This window comes from Erythrolamprus reginae, chromosome 4 (genome assembly GCF_031021105.1).
Source record: "Erythrolamprus reginae isolate rEryReg1 chromosome 4, rEryReg1.hap1, whole genome shotgun sequence".
In the NCBI taxonomy this organism is placed as follows: Eukaryota; Metazoa; Chordata; class Lepidosauria; order Squamata; family Dipsadidae; genus Erythrolamprus; species Erythrolamprus reginae.
This window is the reverse complement of record NC_091953.1, coordinates 69,775,742-69,802,295: the sequence shown is the minus strand read 5'-3', so window position 1 is coordinate 69,802,295 and position 26,554 is coordinate 69,775,742. Positions and strand designations below refer to the sequence as shown.

Here is a 26,554-nt window from a genome sequence, read left to right as displayed (position 1 = left end):
ACGGTTCTGGAGATTTCATGATTCATGTATGAGTGATTTTTGCTTTTACAGTGATCCCCCGGTTATTGCGTCCCCGACCATTGCGAACGGGCTACATCGCGATTTTTCAACCCGGAAGTAAAAACACCATCTGCGCATGCGCCCTTTTTCCTATGGCCACGCGTAGATGGTGTTCCCTGCCGGGCAGATCAGCTGCTGGGTGGCTTCCCTGGGTCTTCCCCCTGTTGTTAGCGGGAGGGCGAGAAGCCCCCCCCCAGCACCCGCTCGCCCGCCGTTCGCCCGCCCTTCGCCCGGCCACCCGCCATTTGCTCGCTGCTCGCCCGGCCACCCGGGTTCGTTTGGCTTCGGGACTCAGTTGGGAAGCGGCACGGGTGTTTTAAAAGGTCTCCGCCGGCATGGGGGGCTTCTTAGCACCCCCCCAAACCCGGGTTGGGGGTTCGGGGGGTGGTAGGAAGCCCCCCATGCCGGCGGAGACCTTTTAAAACACCCGTGCCGCTTCCCAGCTGAGTCCTCAAGCCAAGCGCAGAAGTTAGCCTTGAATCCCTTTGAATCCCGCCGCTTCTGCTGGATACGGGCGATGGGCGGGGCGAGCTGTCACAGCCCCTGGCTTCCGCGCCGCTCGTCCCACCCACCGCCCGTATCCAGCAGAAGCTGCTGGATTCAAAGTGCTGGGGTGGGGGGCTGTCGGGACACCCCCCACCCCAGCACTTTGAATCCCGCCGCTTCTGCTGGATACGGGCGATGGGGGGGCGAGCTGCCACAGCCCCTGGCTTCCGCGCCGCTCGTCCCACCCACCGCCCGTATCCAGCAGAAGCTGCTGGATTCAAAGTGCTGGGGTGGGGGGCTGTCGGGACACCCCCCACCCCAGCACTTTGAATCCCGCCGCTTCTGCTGGATACGGGCGATGGGGGGGCGAGCTGCCACAGCCCCTGGCTTCCGCGCCGCTGGTCCCACCCACCGCCCGTATCCAGCAGAAGCTGCTGGATTCAAAGTGCTGGGGTGGGGGGCTGTCGGGACACCCCCCACCCCAGCACTTTGAATCCCGCCGCTTCTGCTGTATACGGGCGATGGGGGGGCGAGCTGCCACAGCACCTGGCTTCCGCGCCGCTGGTCCCACCCACCGCCCGTATCCAGCAGAAGCTGCTGGATTCAAAGTGCTGGGGTGGGGGGCTGTCGGGACACCCCCCACCCCAGCACTTTGAATCCCGCCGGTTCTGCTGTATACGGGCGATTGGTGGGCGAGTTCCCACAGCCCCTGGCTTCCGCGCCGCTCGTCCCACCCACCGCCCGTATCCAGCAGAAGCTGCTGGATTCAAAGTGCTGGGGTGGGGGGCTGTCGGGACAAGCCGCGCACAAAGGCCGTGGCGAGGCTGAGCAGGAGGAGAAGCCAACCAGCGAGGCGGTGGGCTGGGAGCTGCAGGCAAAAGGAGCTCGGGCATCGGAGCGCGGCGCCAGGCATTGTTCTCCGGACCCCGCCCGCTCAGCCCCGCGGTGGCCCTTTCCCTCTCCAGGCTGCGGGCGGGGTCCGGAGAACAATGCCCGAGCTCCTTTCGCCTGCGGCTCCCAGCCCACCGCCTGTCTCCTGCTGCCCGGTTTAGCCAGGACACGAGCGGCGAAATGACTTGGAGGAATGTGATGCTGAAACCGGCCGGTTTCAGCTTCACATTCCTCCAAGTCATTTCGCCGCTCGTGTCCTGGCTAAACCGGGCAGCAGGAGACAGGCTTTGAGTTTTGGCTGCGGGGTGAGGGAGTTAGGAAAGTCCTACTTCTCCCCCCGCAGCCAAAACTTCCTGTACTGTACGTAGTCCAGAGCAGCATTCTCTGTGGCCCAAATCTCTCATTTATATTAACGGAAGACAGCATATCCTTTTGTAGTTTTGAATTTCTATCGTTTCCGCAGCTAGCAATGAACTAACCCAGCAGCCAGGAGTCCGTCCAGATTTAATACTTTAAGCAAAACACAGCTTTCTGGGAAGCAATCCTATCAGAAAGATTGCAATCTGCTTTTTGGGGGGAGGGGGAAAAATGTACCCTCTCCTGGAAGCTGCGCGACTTCCCCAACAAAGGAGAAACTTCTGCAAATTGAGTGTCGCCCGGTGAAGCAGGCTCGGAGCTTTAGCAGCTGGCTGGAGGCCACCCGAGCAGGCTCGCGGGCGCCCAATGGGAAAGTCATGGTTTCACCTCCGAAGCCTTCCTTGCCTTGCCGCTGCTGCACTTCCCCCCTCTCTTTTTACTTCTCGTCTCTCTGCCTCCGTCTGCAGCAGAAGCTACCTTCGCGTGGAAAGCCGGATCAGGAGCGGCGCCCCGCCAATCCCGGTGGAATCGGCCGCAACCTTAAACAAGCTGCCGCCCATCTGGTTTGCGCCCCATGGCCCCTGTTGACTCACAGCCATAGTGTGGCTGCTGCGGGCAAGTGGGGGCCGGGGGATGCAAGCTGGGTGGGATTAGCAGCATGCGGGGCAGAGAGGCTTCAGCCGCTGCACAGAGTGGCTGCCAGGCAGAAGGGGCGAAGGAGCAGGGTGCTCCTCGGCAGCCCGCAGGGGCTGAAGCTGCAGTAGCGGCTATCTTGAGCACAGAGAGCGAATCAGCACAGAGAAGGAATCAGATAGGAAAGTCCTACTTCTCCCCCCGCAGCCAAAACTCAAAGCCTGTCTCCTGCTGCCCGGTTTAGCCAGGACACGAGCGGCGAAGTTACTTGGAGGAATGGGAAGTCCAAACCGGCCGGTTTCAGCTTCACATTCCTCCAAGTCATTTCGCCGCTCGTGTCCTGGCTATACCGGGCAGCAGGAGACAGGCGGTGGGCTGCGAGCCGCAGGAGAAAGGAGCTCGGGCATTGTTCTCCGGACCCCGCCCGCAGCCTGGAGAGGGAAAGGGCCGCCGCGGGGCTGAGCGGGCGGGGTCCGGAGAACAATGCCTGGCGCCGCGCTCCGATGCCCGAGCTCCTTTCGCCTGCGGCTCCCAGCAGCACTTTGAATCCAGCAGCTTCTGCTGGATACGGGCGGTGGGTGGGACGAGCGGCGCGGAAGCCAGGGGCTGTGGCAGCTCGCCCCCCCATCGCCCGTATCCAGCAGAAGCGGCGGGATTCAAAGGGATTCAAGGCTAACTTCTGCGCTTGGCTTGAGGACTCAGCTCGGAAGCTGCACGGGTGTTTTAAAAGGTCTCTGCCGGCATGGGGGGCTTCCTACCACCCCCCCGAACCCCCAACTCGGGTTTGGGGGGGTGCTAAGAAGCCCCCCATGCCGGCGGAGACCTTTTAAAACACCCGTGCAGCTTCCGAGCTGAGTCCTCAATCTTCGGCTCCTCGCTAGCGCTGCGGAAGTAAAAACACCATCTGCACATGCGCAGATGGTGTTTTTACTTCCGCAGCGCTACTTCGCGAAAACCCGCTCGTTGCGGGGGGTCCTGGAACGGAACCCTCGCAACGAGCGGGGGATCACTGTATATATATATATATATATATATATACATTAAAGATACTATCCACATTTCAGATTTTGGAAGAGGCTCTGTGAATCAAAACTGTTTAATTCCCTTGGAATTTGGTTGAAATTTTTAAATTATCTATTTTTAAATTATATATTTAAGATTTAATGTAATTCAAATCTTAATTTCAAGATTTAACAAGTTCATAGGATGCTGGAGTACGAATTCAAGCTCATAAATTAGAAATAATGAAACCTTTCATTTATTTACCATGTTTCCCCGAAAATAAAACATGTCCCCATAATAAGGCCAATTAGCATTTTCAGTGCATGAGCTGAAATAAGCCCCACCCCAAAAAATAGGGGCCCCCAACTACTTTCTGTGGAAAGAGGGAGCCGCTTTTTTTGTGGTGGGCACTCTTTTGGTCAGGTAAGCAAGACCGAGAGCAAGTAAGAGGCGGGTACAAGCACACCCCATGGGACTAGCTTGGCTCCTCTAGGCTATGCCTACAGCAATTTGAAATGTGCTCCTGTCTGCGAGGAAGTGAGCATCAATCCCTGCCTCATTGCCACCTTGCAGGCAGGAGCACATTTCAAAATGCTGCCAGAGGGAGCCCAGAGGAACCGAGCCAGTCCTGTAGGGTGTGGGCATACCCACCTCTTTCTTCCTCTCTCTCTCTTCCCCGGCCAAAAGAGTGTCCACCACAGAAAAAATGGTTCCTGACCGGGAGAACAAGAGGAAGTGAGAAGCGGGTGTGCACACATCCCATGGGACTAGCCCGTGGGTCTGCTTTCAGCAGCATTTTGAAACATGCTCCGGCCTGTAAGGAGGTAGTGAGGCCAGTCAGGTACAGTGAAACCACAAGCGCAGGGCTTGAGCAGCAGATGGGCACAACCAGCCAATCCCTGTTGCTATCCCTTCGGCCTCTGTAACTCTGCCTCCCACTGCCACCTCCTTTGCTGGATCAGGCCACTCATCCTCCACTTGCCCTTCCCCCATGTCCTTTAGACGGAGGATGCATGCATGGAATTCCCCTGCAGGAACAGCCACCCATTCCTCAGTGTTGTGGCCACTGATCCTCCCCTGCCTCTGGCTCTCAAGTGAAGAGGGATGGGGGGAGAAACTCTTGCAGGCTGCCTGAAACGAAGTACTTTACCTTTCCTCCTTCCTTCCCTCCCACCCTCTCAGCAGGAACCTTTTGGCTGCATGCAAAAAATCTTTCTCCGCCAAAACCGAGTCTTCATCAGACTCATCGCACCTGCACAGCCTCTTGGAGTGAAAGGGGGGAAGGATTCCTTGCATTCAGCGTGCAGCCAAATGGTTCCTTCTCCTGATGCTGTGTCTTAACTGCACTCTTCCCCTCCCCTGCCGAGAGAGAGAGGGGGGGCGCATTTCGAAGAGACAAAGAGGGGCATGTCCAGCTGCTTCTGTCCCTGAGCCTGGCTAGACGTTTGGCTATCAGCTTGGCTCCTCAGGCAACCCGTCAGTTTCTTCCCCCTCTCACTTCACATGAGAGATGGAGATGGAGGAGGATCAGTGGACACAACACCAAGGAATGCAATGGAGTTACAAGTCCCATGTAGGATGCACATCTCGTGGCCCACAATACCCTGCCCCACCTGCCACCCCCAAATTGCACCCCACCAAGAGATGCACATCCTACCTGACACTTATAGTTCTGTCACATTCCTCGGTGTTGTGTCCAAAAAAGCCCATTGTAAAAGAAAACTACTCGCGAGTTTGAGAAGTTTGATTGAATTCGTGAGAAGTTTTCTTTTACAATGGGTTTCTCTGGACACAGCTCCGAGCAACGTGACAGAAGGGTCAGGTAGGATGCGTGCCTCGCAGCCCAACCCATCCCTCCTGCCAGAATTGAGTCTCTGTGAGACTCATCACATCACCGCCCCTGCCTTGTGGAGCAGGACTTTGCAAGGCTTCTGCCGTTGCATGTACGAACGGTAGGACGCCAGCTGTGATAAAGCTCATGGCAGTCCTACAGTTAGTGTATGCAATGGCACAAGCCTTGCAGAATCCTGCTCCATGCACGGTGGCGGCAGGCCAGCCACTCAGCCGTTGCCAAGAACAAGGAGTAGAGGCATTGTTGATAGGACCTCCAGACCCATGCTCGCCGCCTACTGCACTCCAAAAATAATAGGCCCTCCCAATCAGTAATAAGGCCAACACCATATTTCAGGGTTCAAAAAATATAAGGCCCTGTCTTATTTTCAGGGAAAACTGTAGAGAAAGATGAAAAGAAAGTAACTTATTTTTGTGTACTGTCGTTTATTTAGTTTTATACTGCCCAGTATTGCTGTATCAGGGAAATGGCTTGCATATAAATTTAATACACAAATAATGTCTCTTACCTATTCATTAATTTCAAATAGGATTTCCAATCTCATATTTTATATCCAATCCTTGAAAGTATTACAGGCCTATTCTTTCCTCTCAATCCAAAAATTACAATTAAAATTTTTTTCATGAAGATAAAACATTTCAAGAAAAAAATTCCAAAAATTAGAAGACTTTTAAAGAAATATTTTAAATTTTAAAACCTTTTTCACAAACAATTTTTAATAGCCAGCTTGGAACAGTTATTGTGTACCTTCTCTCTCCGTCGCACACGTGCTGAAAATATTTGCTGAAAGGTGTCTGCATCTCCTCCCATTTCAGAGACTTTAAGAGATAAATTAGGTTCATTTTCTTCTAGCTCATGAATGTTATCAGTTTTTTTAGTCCTTGGGATGGCAAAAACCAGCATATGACAGCCACCACAAGCGGCCTACAATATAAACATAGACCACTATATTATTAGAAGTGCCCGAGTTTAGATTATTATTAATTAGTAATCTAATAATTTAGATTTTGTAATATCTCAAAACACATAATGCAAAACTAAATGGGAAAAAAACTACATTATTGTACAAGGTTAGATTTATTAATTTTTTAAAATCAAGCCTGATTTTTTTTGTTGGAAAAACTCTATTATTTTGTTTAATATCGTTTTCTGCAAATCCTTAACTTATCTTTAGCTGAAGAACCACCAAGAAATATAGCCAAAACTACAGACTTGAATCCTAAGCTTGTTAATATACTCTACTGTTGCTTTTGCCTAATGTGTTTCTACTCCCTAACTATCCCCTCTAACTGCTGCCAATGTTTTAAGAAACAGTGACTATAAAAGAAAATTGAAATAATTGTCACTGGACCTACACACACTTGACAATGCAATAGATACAGGAAAGTTTTTAATAAAAATATTGTTTAATAGTTAAGAAATGAACTGGCATAATGCAATGACAGTGGTGGGATTCTTTTTTTTTTACTGCCAGTTCTGTGGGTGTGTCTTAGTACGCATGGCATGGCTTGGTGGGCATGGCTTGGTAGGTGTGGCAGGGGAAGAATACTGCAAAATTTCCATTCCCACCCCATTTCTGGAGAAAGGATATTGCAAAATCCCCATTCCCTCCCTACTCCAGGGGAAAGGCACCGCAAAATCTCCATTCCCTCCCCCCATACCTGGGAAAGGTTACTGCAAAATATCCATTCCCTCCCCATCCCACTTTTCCAGGTCCATTCTCCTGTGCAGGGCAACAAAAGAGGACCCAGCCAATCAGCTGGGACTCAGGAGGAAGTGAATAGATGGGAGCGGGGCCAGCCAGAGGTGGTATTTGCCAATTCTCTGAACTACTCAAAATTTTCGCTACTAGTTTGTCAAAATTTATCGGAACTGGCAGAATACCACCTCTGATTGAGGGGGGTTAATGCTGTAATACACCACATACTGCTAAATAACTTTGGGGCGGAAGCAAACTAAACTCTATATTTTTTCTGAATATAGAGAAATTCTCCTAGTGTTGGAAAATGAAAAGAAATTAGCTTTTTGATCTTACAAGAGGCAGGTGATATTTAGCAGAGGAGAAAAATATATTTCTCTTTGCTTAATTGTAAGCCACTTCTATTGTATATCTGTTAAACAGAGTGTCCAGGGGGAAGCATTTTGAAATTCCCTGATATTTCCCTGTAACTTGCGATCTAGTTAAGGCAGATGACATCATACCAAACGGCTGGAGAAATATCGGTAGCTGATGAAACAAGTTGTTTTGCTTGACTCTTCCAGGCAGTGTGATCCTTTTTTTTTTACATGATTTTTCCCTGACTTTTAAATATTTTAATAGAGTTTGGGGTTTTTTCCACTCATTTATTCTTTTTTTTCACGAACTCACTGATAATTCACTGATATTTCCCAAACCGCCAATTTCCCAAACCACCGATTTCCCTGTTTTCCAGGTTTTCCTGGACACCCTGGTTAAAATATAATTATATGCATGGGTACTGAGGCATAAATCTCATGAAATTCAATGAAATTTAGTCCTAAGAAAATAAGTACAGATTTCAATTTTGATTTTATATATCACAGTATCTTATGAATCAGTATCAAAATATACACCTCTTTAATGTAAGAGTTTTCCATAAAGATGATTCATAGAACAAAAAGTTCCTAGTATGGGTTTCATACATTTTTTTTAAAAAAACCTCCCAATTTTGTTGGATAGAATGCAAAATTAGGGGAACATCTTACTAACTCTATGATAGATTTAAATTTCTTTGGGAATAGGCTTTAAGGAAATAGAACAAATTACACAACAAATAAAAAGTACTCCTTGCTGGCATTATTTAATTTGTACTCATCATTAAATAAAAATGTAACCTACGGCCTGTGGAATATTTAATGGGTGCAATTCAAATAATTAGGTTGCCTGATTTTTGAACGATCTGATCAGAGTGGATACACATGATTAAAACACATATGGAGTATTTTGATACAGGAAATTTTTTTAGACAATTATAGTGAGTTAAAAACATTTTTATTATGAACTAGTCCATGTTTACTGAATTAATTAACAAAAAAAGTATCAATGAGCATCATATAAAGCCTTCACAGGAGGTCTTCAAACAGAGACTGGACAGCCATCTTTCTGGGATGGTTTAATGAATCCTGCATTGAGCAGAGGGTTGGACCCGATGACCCAGGATGTCCCTTCCAACTCTATGATTCTATAAGAAAATATTGGGAAATATCTCATTCTTTCACAATACTTTGAAAATATATTTGAAATAATGTAACTGAATGAAAAGTTTGTAAGGTAATGAAATCTTTCTTATGTTTCTTCTTTTTCTTATCATTCCACCTATGATGTGTTTTTTTAAATTTGGATAACATTAAAACATTTTTTTCTAATGTAAATAAAATGTAGACTAAAATGTAAAGGTGGAGTGATGAATACAACTCTATTTAATGACTTCAGAACTCATTTATAATTTAAAAATAAATGAAACATAATATCAGTTTTAAATAATCAGATGTTTTAAATGTCAGATGAATCTTATTTCAAAGCATAACTAGGAACCTAAAGACTTACCAAATGGACAGTAAACCTCAAAAAATTGGAACATAATGTAGGTACAAACTGATTAGTGTAATTTTCTTTCCCGAGTCCTAATTTGCCATGCCGTCCATCGCCAAAAGTATACATAAGACCATTCTCTAAGTATAAAGAAACATGTTAATATCTCATCCTGCAGATAAAACTTATTCTAGCAGCAATTTCATACTTGAGAATTTCAACATATAAAATAGGTTTTTCATTAGGAGTATAGAATCAGGGCCAATGAAATTTTAAAGACTCAATTACAAGACTGCACATACGCACAAATAAGCCTGTTTTAAATTGTTGTGTCAATTTTTTTAAAAAATATGATTTTATTAAATTTCAAAAATATAAATAAAAAGTAAACTTGCAAAAAAAGAACAGAAGAAAGAATCAGGCAACAAGTAAGATAGAAGTGCAAAGTAAAGAAGGAAAAAAGAAAAAGAATAGCTTCCATCTTACTTAGATACAGATATAAGTAATTCAGGGTCCAACTCATGAGGGGGGCACACTCCTGACATGGTATTCCTCTCTGAGCAATTGAGTAATGATTTGAAATTAACAGGCTTAGAGACTTTCCGTCATGGTCAGATCATTTTCTGCTATGGCTTGATTTTAAAGCTCTAATCCTCCCCCGCAGGAAGGTGGAACCGATTAGGTGGTTCCACTCCAGGCGCCTGATGGACCAGGAGGGCTTTCGGAGAGCACTTGGGGTTTTATCGGATTTGCTTGCACACAGTTCGGCAGAGTCCCTTACTGCAGCCTGGAATATGGCAACAGCGGGGGCTCTAGACCGAATTGCGCCTTTGCAACCTCTCTGTGGCAGTAGACCCTGGAGATCTCTGTGATTCACTGAGGAACTCTGGAGGATGAAACACCAGAAGAGATGTCTAGAAAAGCATTGGAGAAAAAGTAAATCTGAATCTAATCAAACACTTGTAAGCACTTATGTTAAGATTTACAAAGTGGCGCCTAGGGCAACAAGATGGATGTATCATGTTGCCCTGATTGCATCTGCAAAATTCTGCCCAGCCACACTGTTTAGGGTGACTTGCTCCCAGCTTAATCAGGGGGAACTTGACGAACCCTTGCAGGGTAGTGCTGAGGATTTTAACAAGTTTTTCCACAGATAAAATTGCTAAGATCCGGACAGACCTTGACTCCAATTGCAATGCAGTGTTGGCTGACAACAAGTCAGTCCAAGTGTCAGGGGCCTATCTTAGTCCTGTTGTGTGGGAAGAGTTTGACCTGGTAACGCCTGATGAAGTAGACAAGGCCACAGGAGCTGTGAGCTCCACCACGTGTTAGTTTCAGCCAGCAGGGAGGTGACACGGAGTTCGGTCCAGGAAATTGTCAACACTTCCTTGAGGGAGGGGTCCTTTCCAGCTCCCTATAAGGAGGCACTTGTGTGCCCCCTCCTCAAGAAGCCTTCCCTGGATCCAGCTGTATTTAATAACTATCATCCGGTCTCCAACCTTCCCTTTATAGGGAGGGTTGAGGTTGTTGAGAAGGTGGTGTCGCTCCAGCTCCAACAGTCCTTGGATGAAGCTGATTGGATTTAGGCCCGGCTACAGCACGGAAACTGCTTTGGGGCGGGCCCATATAGGGGTTTATCCTCTATCCTGGTGCTTCTTGACCTCTCAGCAGCTTTTGATACCATCGACCATGGTATCCTTCTGCACTGGCAGGGTCTAGGGGAAGAGCCTTCTCTGTGGGGGCTCCGGCCCTCTGGAATCAGCTTCCCCCGGAGATTCATACTGCCCCCACTCTCCTCGCTTAGGTCGCCAGGCTTGGGGTGATTAGAATCTTGCCCCCGGGCAATGGATGTCATATATGGTTGCTGTCTGAGTGGGTATGACTGGTTTTTTAATGAATTGGGGATTATTAGTTTTAAATTAATTGGATTTAGACTATTATATTGTATTGTTTTCTTTTTTATATGTTGTAAGCTGCCCCGAGTGCTCGGAGAGGGGCAGCATATAAATCCAATTAATAAAGAAACATAGATTTAAAAATATATCCAAGTCTAAAATTAAATTAACAGTATACATTATTTCTATAATCACATATAACTCTAATCATCAAATCCCAAAATCAGTATTTATCTTTGTTTCTTGCAAAAAGTCCAAAGGTGGCTTGCAAGTAGATACAAAACAAAAAGTTTGTTATTTAATCAAAGTTGTCAGTTTTGCCATCTCCACCAATTCCATTTGTTTTAACATTTTTCTAATGTAAGTATTAGTGAGTCCTTTCACCTTTGTCCATACAGTATAGGAATATAATCACTCTTTAAAAAATGAAGTCCCACGAGATTTTTCAATTTGTTTTCCATTAATCACCAAAGAAAAATCTCTGGTTCCAATTGTAAATTTATTTTTAATATCTTCTGAATCAAGCTACATATTTGATACCAATATTTTCTAGTTTTCTTGCATGTCCACTAAAGACAAAAAATATACGTTCAAATTGATTACAGTTCCAACAAATATTTGAAATTCCATTATATATATATATATTTTAAATGTCTGTTGTCAAATACCACTGATGTACCACTTTTTAAAAATTCTCTTTCATAGTATAATTGAACTTGAAATTCAACCTTTTTTCCACATATTTCCCCATTAGTCCATTGGTATATTACATCCAAGATTTTTGCTCATCTTTCATACAGTCTTTTACCTTGTTCATCCTGTGTTTTCATTTTCAATAAAAGTTAATACATCTTAGCAATAATATGATTGTCATATGTACAGCCTCCATTTCTGATTTGAAGAGAAATCACAATTTGCCATATTTACAGTTAATGCCAATTTGTGGTTTTCAGAATAATGAAACATGGAAAATCTGAACATATGAGAAAGCAGTTGTACCACTGGTTAACCCAGACTACCATCCTAATGCAAAGTCATTGGTTAACAAATTACCTGCGAACTTAGTCACTATTTTTTTTTTAATGCTTAATTTAACAATTAAAGAATTGCTTTGAAATTTATTTAGGACTATGAAAATCGATTGACTTTAAATATAATAAAATGCTTAGATACACTGCAAATGCAGCACCAGAGTTAACATCATGCATACCTGTTATTAAAGCTGTGTGGTTTTCTCCACTTGCAATGTTACAGATTTTATGCTCTCCCAGATGATCTACCATCTTTGGTTGAGAAGTTTCAAAGATAAATGTGCCAAGTCCAAGTTGCCCATATTGGCCTAGGCCAAAGGTATAGACCTCTCCCCCTGAAAAATGCACATGAAAGTAATATTCTATTTCTAACATTTTCAAGAATCAGGCTATTATAGCAGAGATTATTAAGGTGAGCTTGTTAGCAAATAAACGCAAAAATATATTAAAATCAGTAGCTATACTGAATGTTTTTGTATTTATTTTATTTCTTTTGTTTTGCCAAGTACATATTGGTAGTATACAGAGATATAATAATATTTATATACATGATACAGTACTAGTAAAAGAGAAACATTCAGACATGGGATGGAAGGCAATCTGGTGCACTTACGCACTGACCTCTTAGGAATCGGGAGAGGTCAACAGTGGATAGTCTTGGGGGTTAGGTGATGATACTACAGAATCTGATAGTGAGTTTCATGCAACAACTACTTGGTTTCTAAAGTCGTATTTCCTGCAGTCGAGTTTAGAGCAGTTTACTTTGTTTGTACTTGTTGTGTGGTTGTGTGTAGTTGTGGTTGAAGCTGAAGTAGTCGTTGACAGGAAGGACATTGTAGCAGATGATTTTATGGGCTATGCTTAGGTCATGTTTAAGGCAACATAGTACTAAGCTTTTTAAATCTAGTATATTGTATAAAACCTAATATTCGACAGAAAAAGCATATAACACTTCCCTAGTACAAAGCTGAAAGGATGAGATCCTGTAGCCTAGAGCTTCATTCTCTGTCTTACAAGGCAAAGGCTGCAAGTTCAAATCCCAGTGAGGATATGGCTAGCTGATGAGGCCAGAACAAGGACTAAATAGATCTATCCCAGTCTCCCTTAATTTTCAAATTCAACAAAAACATGTTACATACATACATACATACACATATACATAGTATAAAACCTAATATTGTATAAAAGTAATGGAAAGCTAACCCATCTTACTTCTATTTCAAAATGTATCAAGATTATCAACATGACAAGGTAATGTGTGTCTCATGCAAGAGGGGAAAAGCTACAACTGATCTAGATTATCGTGTTCTTCCACCTTTCTTTTCCATTGCAAGTGGATAAACATTCTAAGACATAGTAGCCAATAAGATTCTAGGAATAGCAGCTCCCCCCAGAGATTAGGATTGCCCCCACCCTCCTTGCCCTTCGCAAACTCCTTAAAATCCACCTCTGCTGTCAGGCATGGGGGAACTGAGACATCTCTCCCTTGCCCATGTAGTTTTTGTGTATGATATGATTGTGTGTATGTTTTTATATATTGGGGTTTTTTAGACTTTTTAATGTAAAATTGTTATTTTTAGATTTTAAATATTAGATTTGTTACCATGCATTGTTTTTTATCACTGTTGTGAGCCGCCCCGAGTCTATGGAGAGGGGCGGCATACAAATCTAATAAAATAATAATAATAATAATAATAATAATAATAATAATAATAATAATAATAATAATAAGCAAAATATAACCGCAACAGCATTTAAAATTCCTTACTTGGGATTCCTGCTTCCCACTTATTGACCTGGGCATTTCAGGTTACAACTATACCTGGGCCTGGGCCACTAAATGATTTGGTCATGTGAGGTAGCACTTTATGACTGCATCAACTAGTAACAGCAATTCTGTTCTGAATTATCAACATAACTTGAGGTCTATTTGTATAGCAACTCCTCGTTTAGCAGCTATTGTTTTGTGAATACAGTGGTACCTTTACTTAAGAACTTAATTCGTTCTGTGACCAGGTTCTTAAGTAGAAAAGTTTGTAAGCAGAAACAATTTTTCCCATAGGAATCAATGTAAAAGCAAATAATGCATGCAAACCCATTGGGAAAGAAATAAAAGCTCAGAATTTCGGTGGGAGGAGAAGGAGGAAGAGGAGGAGGAGGACAGTCGCTGCTGAAGGAAGAAGGTGAGGTGAGGGGAATCAAAAAAATCCAAAACTTTAAAGCTTAAAAAAAAAGAGGGACTCTGAGGTGGCGAGGAGGAGCATGCGCCCCCCCATACACCCGGCGTGCGAGGCTGCCTCCCATACACTGCGCCAGAGAGAGAAACCCAGGCAGGCTCAAATTTCCTGGGAAATTTTTCCAGGCTCGGGTTCTTAAGTGGAAAATGGTTCTTATCTAGAAAATTTCTTAAGTAGAGGCATTCTTAAGTAGATGTACCACTGTACAGTATTTGCAAATATTATGGCAAGTTATTTTTTAAAAAAGAAAACATTTTTCTGACCAATGCATACATTTACAAGCAATTTATTTTCCAGATTCTTTTTATTCTTCTGCCTCTTAATATTTTTAGAAATAACTCAAGGAGGAGAACATACATAATGGTTGTGTTTAGCTCTGGCCCAGCTACTGCCCCAAGGAATGTGGAGGTGGGGGAGACTGTTTTGCTCCCAGTAGAATCTGTCGACGAAGTCTCCTCTGACCAAGGAAGTGTGAGTGACAGGGAAGAGTGGAGTTTGGCAGACAGCCCAGGAGGAGATCAGTTATCTGTATCATCCTTGGATTCTGAACAAGAATTAATGACACATCCATGCATGCGTAGCGTGATGCATAGGAAACAACAATTGAAGGATTATTACAAGAGAAAATGAGGCCACCTGTGGTTGGGTGGGGCTGCTTTAATTAGTGCTACAGATAAAAGTGCATCCTGGTGTTTTAGCCTCATGGCAGTTTATCTGATTCATTGTTTTATCAAGATCATGGTTTTTGCTGTTCAGGATTGTGTGTGTGGACACTCTGGACTTTAGAATTGAACTCAATTTCCCAGTTATTGGGTGAGCAATTGGGCTGCATTTAATCTGTGCCTTGTGTGTACCAGAAAATCCCTTTGACATTTAAAAAGGGAGCTGTGTCTGTTTTTCTGTTTATAAAACTTTTGGGTTTTCCTTTTATCGTGTGGTGTATGTCTTCCTGGACTAATTACCCTGTAATTACGGGCGGTTGAGACACGCCGGCAGAACACATAATGCTACTTTTCATTGCTCCTAGGCAGTGGGCCTTTTCTGGTATGCCATCTACATAGTGGAATTTTGTAGAATTGTGAAATATGCTTTTATTAACACCCCTCCATTTATTACTTTTTCTATTTTAGCTTGCTTTTTAAATTTTAATGTTTTTAAAACAATTATTATATAAAAATTTTAGGTTATAATTGTTTTATATGCATACTCTTTTATATGCATGTGCTGTCCAGTCATCATTTGTGAAATTGGTAGCCATATGAAATTGATTAATAAATAATATTCCTTCCTCATCCGTTTTCTCCACAACAGCAACCTTGTGAGGCAGATTGGGCTAATAGAGAATGACTGGCCAAGATCACCCCTAGCTGGCTTTCACGTTTAAGGAAGGACTAGAATTTCTAGTCTCCTGGTTTCTAGACCGACACCTTAACTACAGATAGTCCTCGAGTTTCAATAGTTGAGCTCAAAATTTCTGTTGCCAAGTGAAACTTTTGTTAAGGGAGATTTGCCCCCATTTTACAACATTTCTTGCTACAATTTTTTAAGTGAATCATTGCAGTTCTTAAGTTAATAACTTAATTGACTTTGCTTCTTAGAAGGTCATACAAGTGATCACATGATCCTGGGACATTGCAACAGTCATAAATTTGAAGCAGTTGCCAAGCATCTAAATTTTGATCATGTGACTATGCTGCAACAGTTGTAAGTATGAAAAACAGTCATAAGTCATTTTTCAGTGCCTTTGAAACTTTGAATGGTCACCAAATGGACTATTGTAAGTTGAGGACTACCTGTACTACACCAGCAAAAGTCTTCAGACTGAAACTGATTAAGCTCTGTTCAGTTTAAGGCATCAGCAGAACTGATGAGAAAGTGCTCGGAGAGGGGCGGCATACAAATCTAATCAATCAATCAATCAATCAATCAATCAATAACAGTAGCAATCCTGGAGTCACATAATCACCATTTATTATACACAGTCAGAATCCCTCTGTGAGGGAGATGGGTAGTTTAAAATGTGAAAAATAAATAACTTTGCAACCTTCCCAACTGATAAGCAAAGAGTTAGCTGGAGTCACTTAACAACCATATGATTCACTCAACAATTGCATATGATTGATTCAACATTGCAAAAAAGGTGTAAAATTGAGCGTAAGTCATTTAACTACCTTGCTTAGCAATGGAAATTCCAGTCCCCATTATGATTATAATTAAAGACTACTTATATCATAAAAAAATTTCAGAGTAGTAACTATGAACACAAATGATACTAGAAAGCAACAAAAAATATTGAAGCATATGTACCTGCCAGTGCTACTGTATGTCCTCCTCCACAAGCAACTTTATTAACTCTACTTGGAATTCCAGATACAAGCTGTGGGATTCTATTATTTTTCAGTTGTTCAAGTGACAAACCTAGTTTTCCGTTGTCAGACTCCCCAAAAGTATAAAGTTCTCCATCACCTGTAAGAAACAAAGTGGGAACATTAAGATTTGTGACAGGGACTTTCAGCTAACGTCACAGTGATATCAGATACAGGGAACAAGTTTCTGGTGTACTGTATATGTGTATTATTACCAGAATTACATAAGCTTGTCAAATGTAGTAAATATGATGAATATTATTTTATTTGTTCTAAAATATAAGACAATCAAATGCCCCACTGTTCACCCATTGATATGTTTGTATTTCTCGGGAAAGGTCAAAATCAGATTTCCTATTATCCTCTAGAGCAGTGGTTCTCAGCCTGGGGGTTGAGATCAATGTTCCCTCTAATTATTTTTCAGTGTGGACGGAAAAGTACAGTGTCTGAGCAGACAGACAGACAGACAGACAGAGAGAGAGAGAGAGAGAGAGAGAGAGAGAGATAGATTAGAAAGACAGACAGACAGACAGACAAATAAATTTTCATGCCTCAGAGCCTGATTTTCTTTCACAGATGTCACCCAAGACAACTTATTGTGTAATTATTTGGGGCTCAGTGCTGAGGCACAATAAGGTCCCTTCCCACTATGTTATTCTGTTATTTTATATTTCAATTAATATCATTATCCTCTTATAAATCCAGATAGACCGTCATGCCTACTCCTCCTTCTTGTACATTCTTCTTAAAAGAAACAAAAAACCCTTATACAAATTTTTCCTAATTAGGAAAAAAAAATCCCTTCTTTTTTATTAAAAGAAATTAATAATAAAACAAAACCAAAATCTATTACTATTAAAACTAAAATAATCAGCAAAACCAAAAACACAACTATTAATAAATCCATGGTTTAAAATCTTCATTTCTTAAATATTTATCATAGTACAGGAGTCCACGTTTTGGCTGGCCAGGAAGGACATCTTCGTGATGTCAAAGCTCCGCCCATGGAATTCCCTATTGGGATTCCCCTCCTCCGTTTGAGCCTCCCGACCGGCCAACAGCTCTGCGGCTCTTCTGGCAAGGTGACAGCTGGGTGGCGGGGCTTCTTGGCGGCCTCCCGAACCCGAACCCCGAACCCAAACTTTTGCCAAACTTCTGGGTTCGGCGTTCAGGAGAACGCCAAGAAGCCCCCCGGCTATTTCAAAAGGCGACAGACGGGTGGCAGGGCTTCTCGGCGGCCTTACGAACCCAAACTTTTGCCGAACTTCCAGGTTTGGCGTTCGGGTGGCAGGTTCGTAAGGCAAAAAAAGTTTGTAAGAAGAGATAAAATTTTTCCGAACCCCGGGTTCGTATCTCGAAAAGTTCATATAACAAGGGGTTCGTATCATGAGGTACTACTGTATTATATTAATCTAATAATACTATGAAAGTCTATCTGAACACCAATGCATCAATTAATACTGTATATTTCCATATTTACTTTTGTATAATTTCATTCAATATTTCCAAGCACAATTAATTTTCAAGACTTAGCATTTACTATTATTAACTTTCATCAATCTTCTACATTTCCAAGTACAGTGGTACCTCAAGATACGAACCCCTCGTCTTACGAACAACCCGAGATACGAACCTGGGGTTGAGAAAATTTTTGCCTCTTCTTACGAACTTTTTTCGTCTTACGAATGCCAAACCCGAACTTCCGGGTTCGGCATTCCGGAGGCTGCTGGGAAGCCCCGCAGCCCGGCTGTCACCTTTTAAAACAGCTGGGGGGCTTCCCAGCAGCCTCCCGAAGCCGAACCCAGAAGTTCGGGTTTGGTGTTCGGCTTCGGGAGGCTGCTGGGAAGCCACCCGGCTGTTTTAAAAGGTGACAGCCGGGCGGCGGGGCTTCGCCGCGGCCGCGGCGGCAGGTTGGTAAAACAGAAAACATTCGGGAGGCCGCTTTGGGGTTTTGGCTGGGAGGGAGGGCAGGAGGTCCGGCGCTGGGGGAGGGAGTCAGGAAGGTCCTCCTGCTCCCTCCCTCAGCGAAAAACACAAAGACAGTCTGCCGCCGCATGACAGGCAGGGCGGAGCAGCATGGAGCAAAGGGAGTCTGAAACCGCCAGCGGCTTCAGCTTCCCATTGCTCCGCGGGTGGCGGCAGACCGCCTTTGTACTTATGGCTGGGGGGGGAAGCAGGAGGCGCAGGATTGGGCCGGCGGCTGGCACGGGGAGTGGCAGCAGGTCTGCATCCTGGGCGAGCGGCGGACGAGGAGGCGCGACCGAGCGGGCCTGGCTCTGGCTAGGACGGGGCGGGCAGCGGCTGGGCGCGGCGGCAAGGGTGCGTCCGACTCGGGGCTGGCGGCGCCCGACGCAGCGGGGAACATCAGCGTGGGAGGCAGGAGAGGACCAGGCAACCGGAGCTTGGCTTCCCTGGCCGCCGCAGGCAACGCGCGCTGCGATCTTCCGGGCCGGCCAGGCTCAGCGGATCAAGCCCGGCCCCTTTCGGCCGAGCCTCCCGGGCCAGGCGGCTGCTTTCCGTCACTGAGCCTCGCCGGCCCAGAAGATCACAGCATGCGTTGCCTGCGGCGGCGAGGGAAACTGAGCCAGGAGTGGCGGCGACGTTGCTCCCGGCTTGGCTTCACTCGCCGGCGCAGGCAACGCATGCTGTGATCTTCCGGGCCGGCCAGGCTCAGCGGATCAAGCCCGGCCCCTTTCGGCCGAGCTTCCCGGGCCAGGCGGCTGCTTTCCGTCACTGAGTCTCACCGGCCCGGAAGATCGCAGCGCGCGTTGCCTGCAGCGGCGAGGGAAACCAAGCCAGGAGCAGCGGTGACGTTGCTCCCGGCTTGGCTTCCCTCGCCGGCGCAGGCAACGCACGCTGCGATCTTCCGGGTCGGCCAGGCTCAGCGGATCAAGCCCGGCCCGGCAGCTGCCTTCCGTCACTGAGCCTCGCCGGCCCGGAAGATCACAGCACGCATTGCCTGCGGCAGCGAGGGAAGCCGAGCCGGGAGCGGCTGCGACGCTGCTCCGGTTGCCGGGTCCTCTTCTGCCTCCCACGCTGATGTTCCGGCCCGCTCGGTCGCACCTCCTCGCCCGCCCGCCCAGGATGCAAACCTGAAAAACGTGGAGGCTGGTGAACAAAGGCCAGAACTTTCGGCTTCTGGGTGGATGGGAGGAGCTAAGCGGCCGGAGGAATCAATGCCGCTGGGCTGGCAACATCTCCCCAATGTAAAAAGCCGCTGGGCTGGTTTAGCTCCTCCTGTCCAGCCTGAAACCAAAAGAAAAACATGGAGGCTGGTGAACAAAGGCCAGAACTTTCGGCTTATGGATGGATGGGAGGAGTTAAGCGGCCGGAGGAATCAATGCCGCTGGACTGGTAACATCTCCCCAATGTAAAAAGCCGCTGGGCTGGCTTAGCTCCTCCTGTCCAGCCCGAAGCCGAAAGAAAAACGCGGAGGCTGCAGGAGTCGGGATGTGTGGAAGAGGTCTGCGGGAGAACTGGGGGGACCCCAGCCCACACCTGCTGCTTGCTCTCCCGGAAAGACCCCAGCCCACACCTTCGGAAGCTTCCCAGCCGGGTCCCTTCCATGGGGCAGTGGCCACGGCTCCCCCCAGTTCTCCCGCTGACCCTTTCCACACACACACACCATCCCCAGCCTCCGCGCCGCCGGTTGGCTGTCATCTTCTAAAGAAGCAAGAAGAGGAGGAGGAGCTGGGCGCCGGTGGTGGTGGAGGAAGGCGCCCAGCTCCTCCTCCTCTTCTTGCTTTTTTAGAAGATGACAGCCAGCCGGCGGCGCGGAGAAGGTGGCCCGGAGGCTGGGAGGGAGGTGGAATACAGGAGGAGGAGGAGGAGGAGGGAGGCCAAGAGGGAGAGGGGGAAGGAGGGAGGGAGGAAATCAGAGAAGACGCACGTACAAACCGCCCGTGCGTTTCCCTCCCTTCCCTTCCAGTCATTGCAAGCCGGACAGTAACTGTTGACTTTTCCGTTAATCCACCCACGAGGCTCCCTCTGGGCAGCCTGCGCTGTCTCCCCCGTCTCCCCCACACCTGAACAAAATCTGAATGCCGGCGGAAATGAGGCAAAAGGGGTGAATTTTGGGCTTGCACGCATTAATCGCTTTTCCATTGATTCCTATGGGAAACTTTGTTTCGTCTTACGAACTTTTCACCTTACGAACCTCCTCCTGGCACCAATTAAGTTCGTATCATGAGGTATTACTGTATAGTTTAAATTCATAATGCAAAGTCATAAAATCATACATACATATCATAAATCCCTTATCTATCCTATGTATCTTCCATTAATTTTACCTATGTAATTCTATATACAGTGATCCCTCGAGTTTCGCGATCTCGATCTTCGCGAAACGCTATATCGTGATTTTAAAAAATATATTAATTAAAAAAAAACCCACTTCCGCGTTTTGCTTCAGGACTCAGCTGGGAAGCAGCGCGGCTGTTTTAAAAGGTCGCATCCGGCCTGGGGGGCTTCCCAGTACCCCCCCGAACCCCCAACCCGGGTTTGGGGGGATGCTGGGAAGCCCCCCAGGCCGGCTGCGACCCTTTAAAACAGCCGCGCCGCTTCCCAGCTGAGTCCTGAAGCCAAACGCCAAAGGCGAACTTCCGTGTTTGGCTTCAGGACTCAGCTGGGAAGCGGCGTGGCTGTTTTAAAAGGTCGCAGCCGGCCTGGGGGGCTTCCCAGCACCCCCCCGAACTCCCAACCTGGGTCTTCCCGGCCGCCCACGCAAAGGGGAAACCCCGGCTCCTCGCTGATGCCCGCCGCTCGCCCGCCCGCCAGCAAGAGGGGGAAGACCCAGGGAAGGTTCCTTCGGCCGCCCAGCAGCTGATCTGCTCGGTAGCGCAGCAGCAGCAAGGAGCCGAATCGGGGTTTCCCCTTTGCATGGGCGGCGGGGAACGCAAACTCCACCATCTATGCATGCGCGGCCATAGAAAAAAAAGGGCGCGCATGCGCAGATGGTGTTTTTACTTCCGCAACCCTACATCGCGAAAAATCGATTATCGCGAGGGGTCTTGGAACGGAACCCTCGCGATAATAGAGGGATCACTGTAGTTCTAAAATTCTAATCCAATTTTATGAATTAATACATCCTAATATTAAACAACACCTAAATATATATTTTACCATCATTCCATAGTCAGTCCATATTTAATAATCAATCATCCTTCCACAAATTTCTACCACTGTTTCATTTCTGGGTGCCTCTCCTGTCTCTCCCCCTTTTCTCTCTCACTTGTTTCTCATTTCTCCCCCTTCCTCCCCTTTTCTCTCATTCTTTCCACCTCTCACTTCTCTCTTTTTCCACCCCTGTCTCGGCCCCCCCTCCATGTGTGTGTGTGAACTCTTGAACCATTTCCAAAAAGAGGTGATTGCTGGGGGGGGGGGGTTGCTCTGTTATTATTTGGGTGCTTTTTACCATATGCTTTAAATCAAGAGTCACTTTTCTCTCTCTTTTGTTTCTCTTTCCTCTCATTCTCTGCCTCATTTTCTCATTTCTCTTTTTTTCTCCCCTTTTTTCTCTCATTTCTCTCTCCCTCTTACTTTCTTTCTCTCTCTCTCTTGCTTTCTCTCTCTCTTGCTTTCTTTTTCACTCTCTTGCTTTCTTTCTCTCTCTTGCTTTCTTTCTCTCTCTCTTTTGCTTTCTCTCTCTCTTTTGCTTTCTCTCTTTCTCTCGCTTCCTTTCTTTCTCTCTCTTTCTCTCTCTCTTTTTTCTCAACCCCCTCTTGCTACCTGTTCAACGGTGGTGGGGTCCATGCTCTTGATGCGGGCCACCACCGTCTCTTACTCGTCTTTGGCGGTGGGGAGCAGCCTCCAGCGCAACAGCGGGGGAGGAGGTGAAGCTCGGGGCCCATCACCCCTTGTACCAACATGGGATTGGGCAGCGGAGGAGACCCGGTGAAAAGCGCGCTGCTTTTCTGGGCATGGGGCTTGATGTCAGCTCAAAGCCCCAGAGAGCCACCGCCGCCACCTCCCCCTTCTGTCCCAGCACAGGCCGAGCCCCCCGCCTTGCCCCCCCATCGCAACCTGCCCCCACTCCCACCTCCCGCCATCCAAGGCCCCTTTGTCTCCACCGGCTCCGCACCCCGCGTCCGCCCAGCCCAGCCCGGCCAACCTCCAGCCGGGAGCCGCAAGCCAGAAGCAGCAGCATCAGCAGCACTGCCGCCGGGGGAGGGAGCACCCGCCGCTGAGGAGGAGGCAGAGGAGGAAGCACGAAACGCCACGGCGGTAGGCAGAAGCAGGGGGCCCTTTAGCCACCCTCCTCTCTGCGTGGCCTTTGAAAAGTGTGCGCCAGGCTTAATTTTTTAATGTGCTACAGTGCATGGCATACCTTAGAGGGAACATTGGTTGAGACCCCTTTGAGGGTCGAACGACCGTTTCACAGGGTTTGCCTAAGACCATGGGAAAAGACAAATTTCCCTTGGTGTTAGAAACGAAAGCTTCTATCCAATCAGGTATGTACAGTGCGGGTGTCCCTCTGACCTTCCTGCCAATCAGCTTAAAGCTCTGTTGGAAGAATTGGTGCTAGACTTATGGTTGGGGGTCACCACAACATGTGTTATGCTGTTTGCTGTTTGGCAAACTGCTGGGAGGTAGAGGCCTTTTTTCCTTGTTTTCCTCCCCCAAAACTAAGGTGCGTCTTATACTCCGGTGCGTCTTATACAGTACATAAGTAATTTTACACTTACATGTTATTAAGGCAGAATGATAATATCCACAAGAGATCCAGAAAACAGGCTTCCCAACATCCACTTGACGAGGAACGTATGCATTAGCTTCATTACCCAAGCCTATTTGGCCTTCAGAGTTGTCTCCCCACATAAAAAGTTGTCCATCCTCTTAAAAATAAGAAAAATTATTGTAAAAAAACCCCTCCAAATTATTTAAAGTAGCAAAGTCTAAGGAAATGAGGTTTAAAGCTGCGGAGACTAGAGAAGACTTATAGTATACTGGGAGAGAAAATCTTCAGAAAAAATAGAAGTTCTCATAGTCAGTGAGTTACATTTGAAAGATAACTGCAAATTGTCAATTTTCCATCTCTGAAAAAAATATCTCTTACATCAGTCAAAACTTAAATGAATTTTACAAAAAAGGATACAATATTTAGAAGCATTTTTCTTATAACTAAGACTCTGGGCTGGTCACTTCATTAAGTTACTTATAATTTTGAGAAGATCATACTATATGCTATATAGTATGAGCATACTCATTCATTCAGCTTGGAAAATACTTGAAATGAATTTGGGATGATGATGATGATGATATGCATTTTAAAAGCTAGGCCAACACTTAAAGCAGAGATAAATTTGTTAGCATACAGAAATTGTGCTAACAATATTGCTTTGCATGCATAATTCAGTAACATCATCTATATCAGTGTTTCCCAAACTTGGCAACTTGGAAATATTTGGACTTCAACTCCCAGAATTTCCCAACCAGCATTCGCTGGCTGGGGGATTCTGGGAGTTGAAGTCCAAATATCTCCAAGTTGCCAAAGTTGGGAAACACTGGTCTATATTATGGCAGGGTACAATATTGGGGATATAGTGTCACACAGATATAGGTGTGCTCATTACAGAGAACTGCAAAGTAAATAAACAATGTCCAGGCTGTGAAGGCAAACAGAATTCTGGATATATCAGTAGAGCAGTGGTTCTCAACCTGGGGCTCGGAACCCCTTTGGGGGTCGAACAACCGTTTCACAGGGGTCGCCTATGACCATGGAAAAAGACAAATTTCCTATGGTGTTAGGAACCAAAGCTTCTATTCTGTGGCGCCCTGGAACATATTTTTATAATCTGACCAATCAGGCATTTACAGTGGGTGTGTCTCTGTGACCTTCTGCCAATCAGCTTAAAGCTCTGTTTGAAGAATTTGTGCTAGACTTATGGTTGGAGGTCACCACAACATGAAGTGTATTAAGAGGTCGCAGCATTAGAAAGGCCCTCTTTCAGCTGTGGCGAGGAGGGCATTTGACCAGGTTCGCTTGGTGCACCAGTTGCAGCCCTACTTGCACCTACTTGCACCGCTCACAGTCACTCATGCCCTCATCACCTCAAGGTTCGACTACTGCAATGCTCTCTACATGGGACAACCTCTGAAAAGTCAACCCTGACAAGACGGAGTGGCTGTGGGTTTTGCCTCCCAAGGACAATTTCATCTGTCCGTACATCACCTTGTGGGGGGAGTTATTGACCCTCTTTGAGTGGGTCTACAACTTGGGCGTCCTGCTCAATCCACAGTTGACATTAGAGCACCATCTTTCGACTGTGGCGAGGAGGGCGTTTGCCCAGGTTCGCTTGGTGCACCAGTTGTAGCCCTATTTGGACAGGGAGTCACTGCTCACAGTCACTCATGCCCTCATTCACCTTGAGGTTCAACTACTCCAACGCTCTCTACATGGGGCTACCTCTGAAAAGTGTTCGGAAACTTTAGATAGTGCAGAATGTGGCTGCAAGAACAATCATGGGTTTTCCTAGGTATGCCCATGTTTCCTCAACACTCCGCGGCCTCCGCGGTCACAATTCAAAGTGTTGGTTATGACCTATAAAGCCCTACATGGCATCGGACCAGAATACCTCTGGAACCACCTTCTGCTGCACGAATCCCAGCAGCCGATTAGGTCCCACAGAGTTGGCCTTCTCTGGGTCCTGTCGACTAAACAATGCCAGCTGGTGGGGCCCAGGGGAAGAGCCTTCTCTGTGGCGGACCCGGCCCTCTGGAACCAACTCCCTCCAGAGATTCGAACGGCCCCCACCCTCCTCGCCTTCCATAAAATCCTGACGATTCACCTTTGTTGCCAGGCGTGGGGATAATTACCTCCCCCCTTTGTTGTGTTTTCCAACTTCTGTTGTATGATGGATTGGGTTGAATGTGTATGATTGTGTAGTTGGTGATTTTAGAATATTGGTTATGTTATCAATGTTTTTTAATCGATTTTTAAATTTTATTGTTAAATTTGTAATATTTTGTGTTACTGTTCTGTTGTGAGCCGCCCCGAGTCTTCGGAAAGGGGTGGCATACAAATTTAATAAACAAACAAGGTTGAGAACCACTGCTGACCAGAGGGATTCACCAGCAGGAAAAAGGAAGTTTGAATCCCTCTATAAAGGACTTTAGTTAGACCCCGTTTAGAATACTCTTGATCAGTTCTGGAGATTCACTTAAAAATAAGATTGAGTGAGTTCAGAGATGGACAACAAAAATGGTGTTAAAATTGTGGAACAAAACATATAAGGAGAGACTGGAGGAACTGAATATGTACAGCCTGGAGCAGGAGTCCCCAACCCTTGGGTCACAGCCCAGGACCAGGCTGTGCCTGTTTGGAACCAGACCGTGCAAGCAGAGGGCAAATGCACGTCGCAGCTCAACTTGCGCAAGCTGCCAATGGAGCTGCATGTGTGAGTGCACTCATCCACCAACACTCTCTCTCTAGATAATGGGCTGAACAAATGTATTGGTAATGTGGTCACCATATTGTTCTGTCGGGCTCTCTGGTAGACTCCTCCCGAAAATTCACAGGTACAAATTTCAGACACACACACATTTGAAAATTCAAAACAATGTTCTTTATAATGAAAATTCACTTAAACTAAGCCTTCTTTTTGTATAGCAAAGAGCACTCGTCTACAAACAAACTGATAATTTGTACAAGTCCCTTATCAGTTCTGTTATACTTAGCTTGCAGCTGTGAGGCAATTCACAGTCCTTCTTCTTTCACAAAGTGAAACACACTTTGCTCTGGTTTAGTTTCAAAGCGGGGGGAAATCAGCACACAAAAGGTCAAAGTCAGCAAAGTAGGCACGAAACACAACGATCAGATAATCCTCCACAATGGCCAAACCCACAGGCTGCTATTTATAGCAGCCTCACTAATTACCACAGCCCAATCCAACCACAGGTGGCCTCATTTTCTTTGATAATAATCTCTCAGTTGTTGTTGCCTATGCATCGCTCTCCGCATGCGTGGCTGTATCATTAACTCTTGTTCTGAATCCAAGGAGGAGCTAGATTATTGATCTCCTTCTGAGCTGTCTGCCACACTCTCCTCCTCCCTGTCACACATGTCTTCTTGGTCAGAGGAGCCTTCATCATCAGATTCCACCGGGGGCAAAACAGGCCTGCAGCATGTGGATGTCTTCCCCACATCCACAGTCCTTGGGGCAGGAGCTGGGCCAGAGCTAACCACAACACATATTA

The 26,554-nt window shown here is 46.0% G+C and overlaps 1 protein-coding gene across 14 annotated transcripts in view; it reads right to left on the bottom strand.

The window, feature by feature from the left end:
* Positions 1–26,554, bottom strand: part of RPGR (retinitis pigmentosa GTPase regulator) — a 298,707-nt gene that overhangs the window by 184,433 nt on the left and 87,720 nt on the right. For 12 of the 14 annotated variants that reach the window (XR_011559019.1, XR_011559020.1, XM_070750562.1 and 9 more), the window contains exons 6-10: positions 23,044–23,193; positions 16,302–16,460; positions 11,937–12,092; positions 8,847–8,971; positions 6,029–6,205 (exon numbers count right to left, since the gene is read on the bottom strand). Coding sequence is in view for 12 of the 14 variants with exons in the window: in XM_070750562.1 (XP_070606663.1) it covers positions 6,029–6,205; positions 8,847–8,971; positions 11,937–12,092; positions 16,302–16,460; positions 23,044–23,193 (767 nt within the window). In the remaining 2 variants the exon portion in view is untranslated. The remainder of the gene's footprint in view (positions 1–6,028; positions 6,206–8,846; positions 8,972–11,936; positions 12,093–16,301; positions 16,461–23,043; positions 23,194–26,554) is intronic. The other 2 variants (XM_070750560.1, XM_070750567.1) reach the window with 1 other exon arrangement.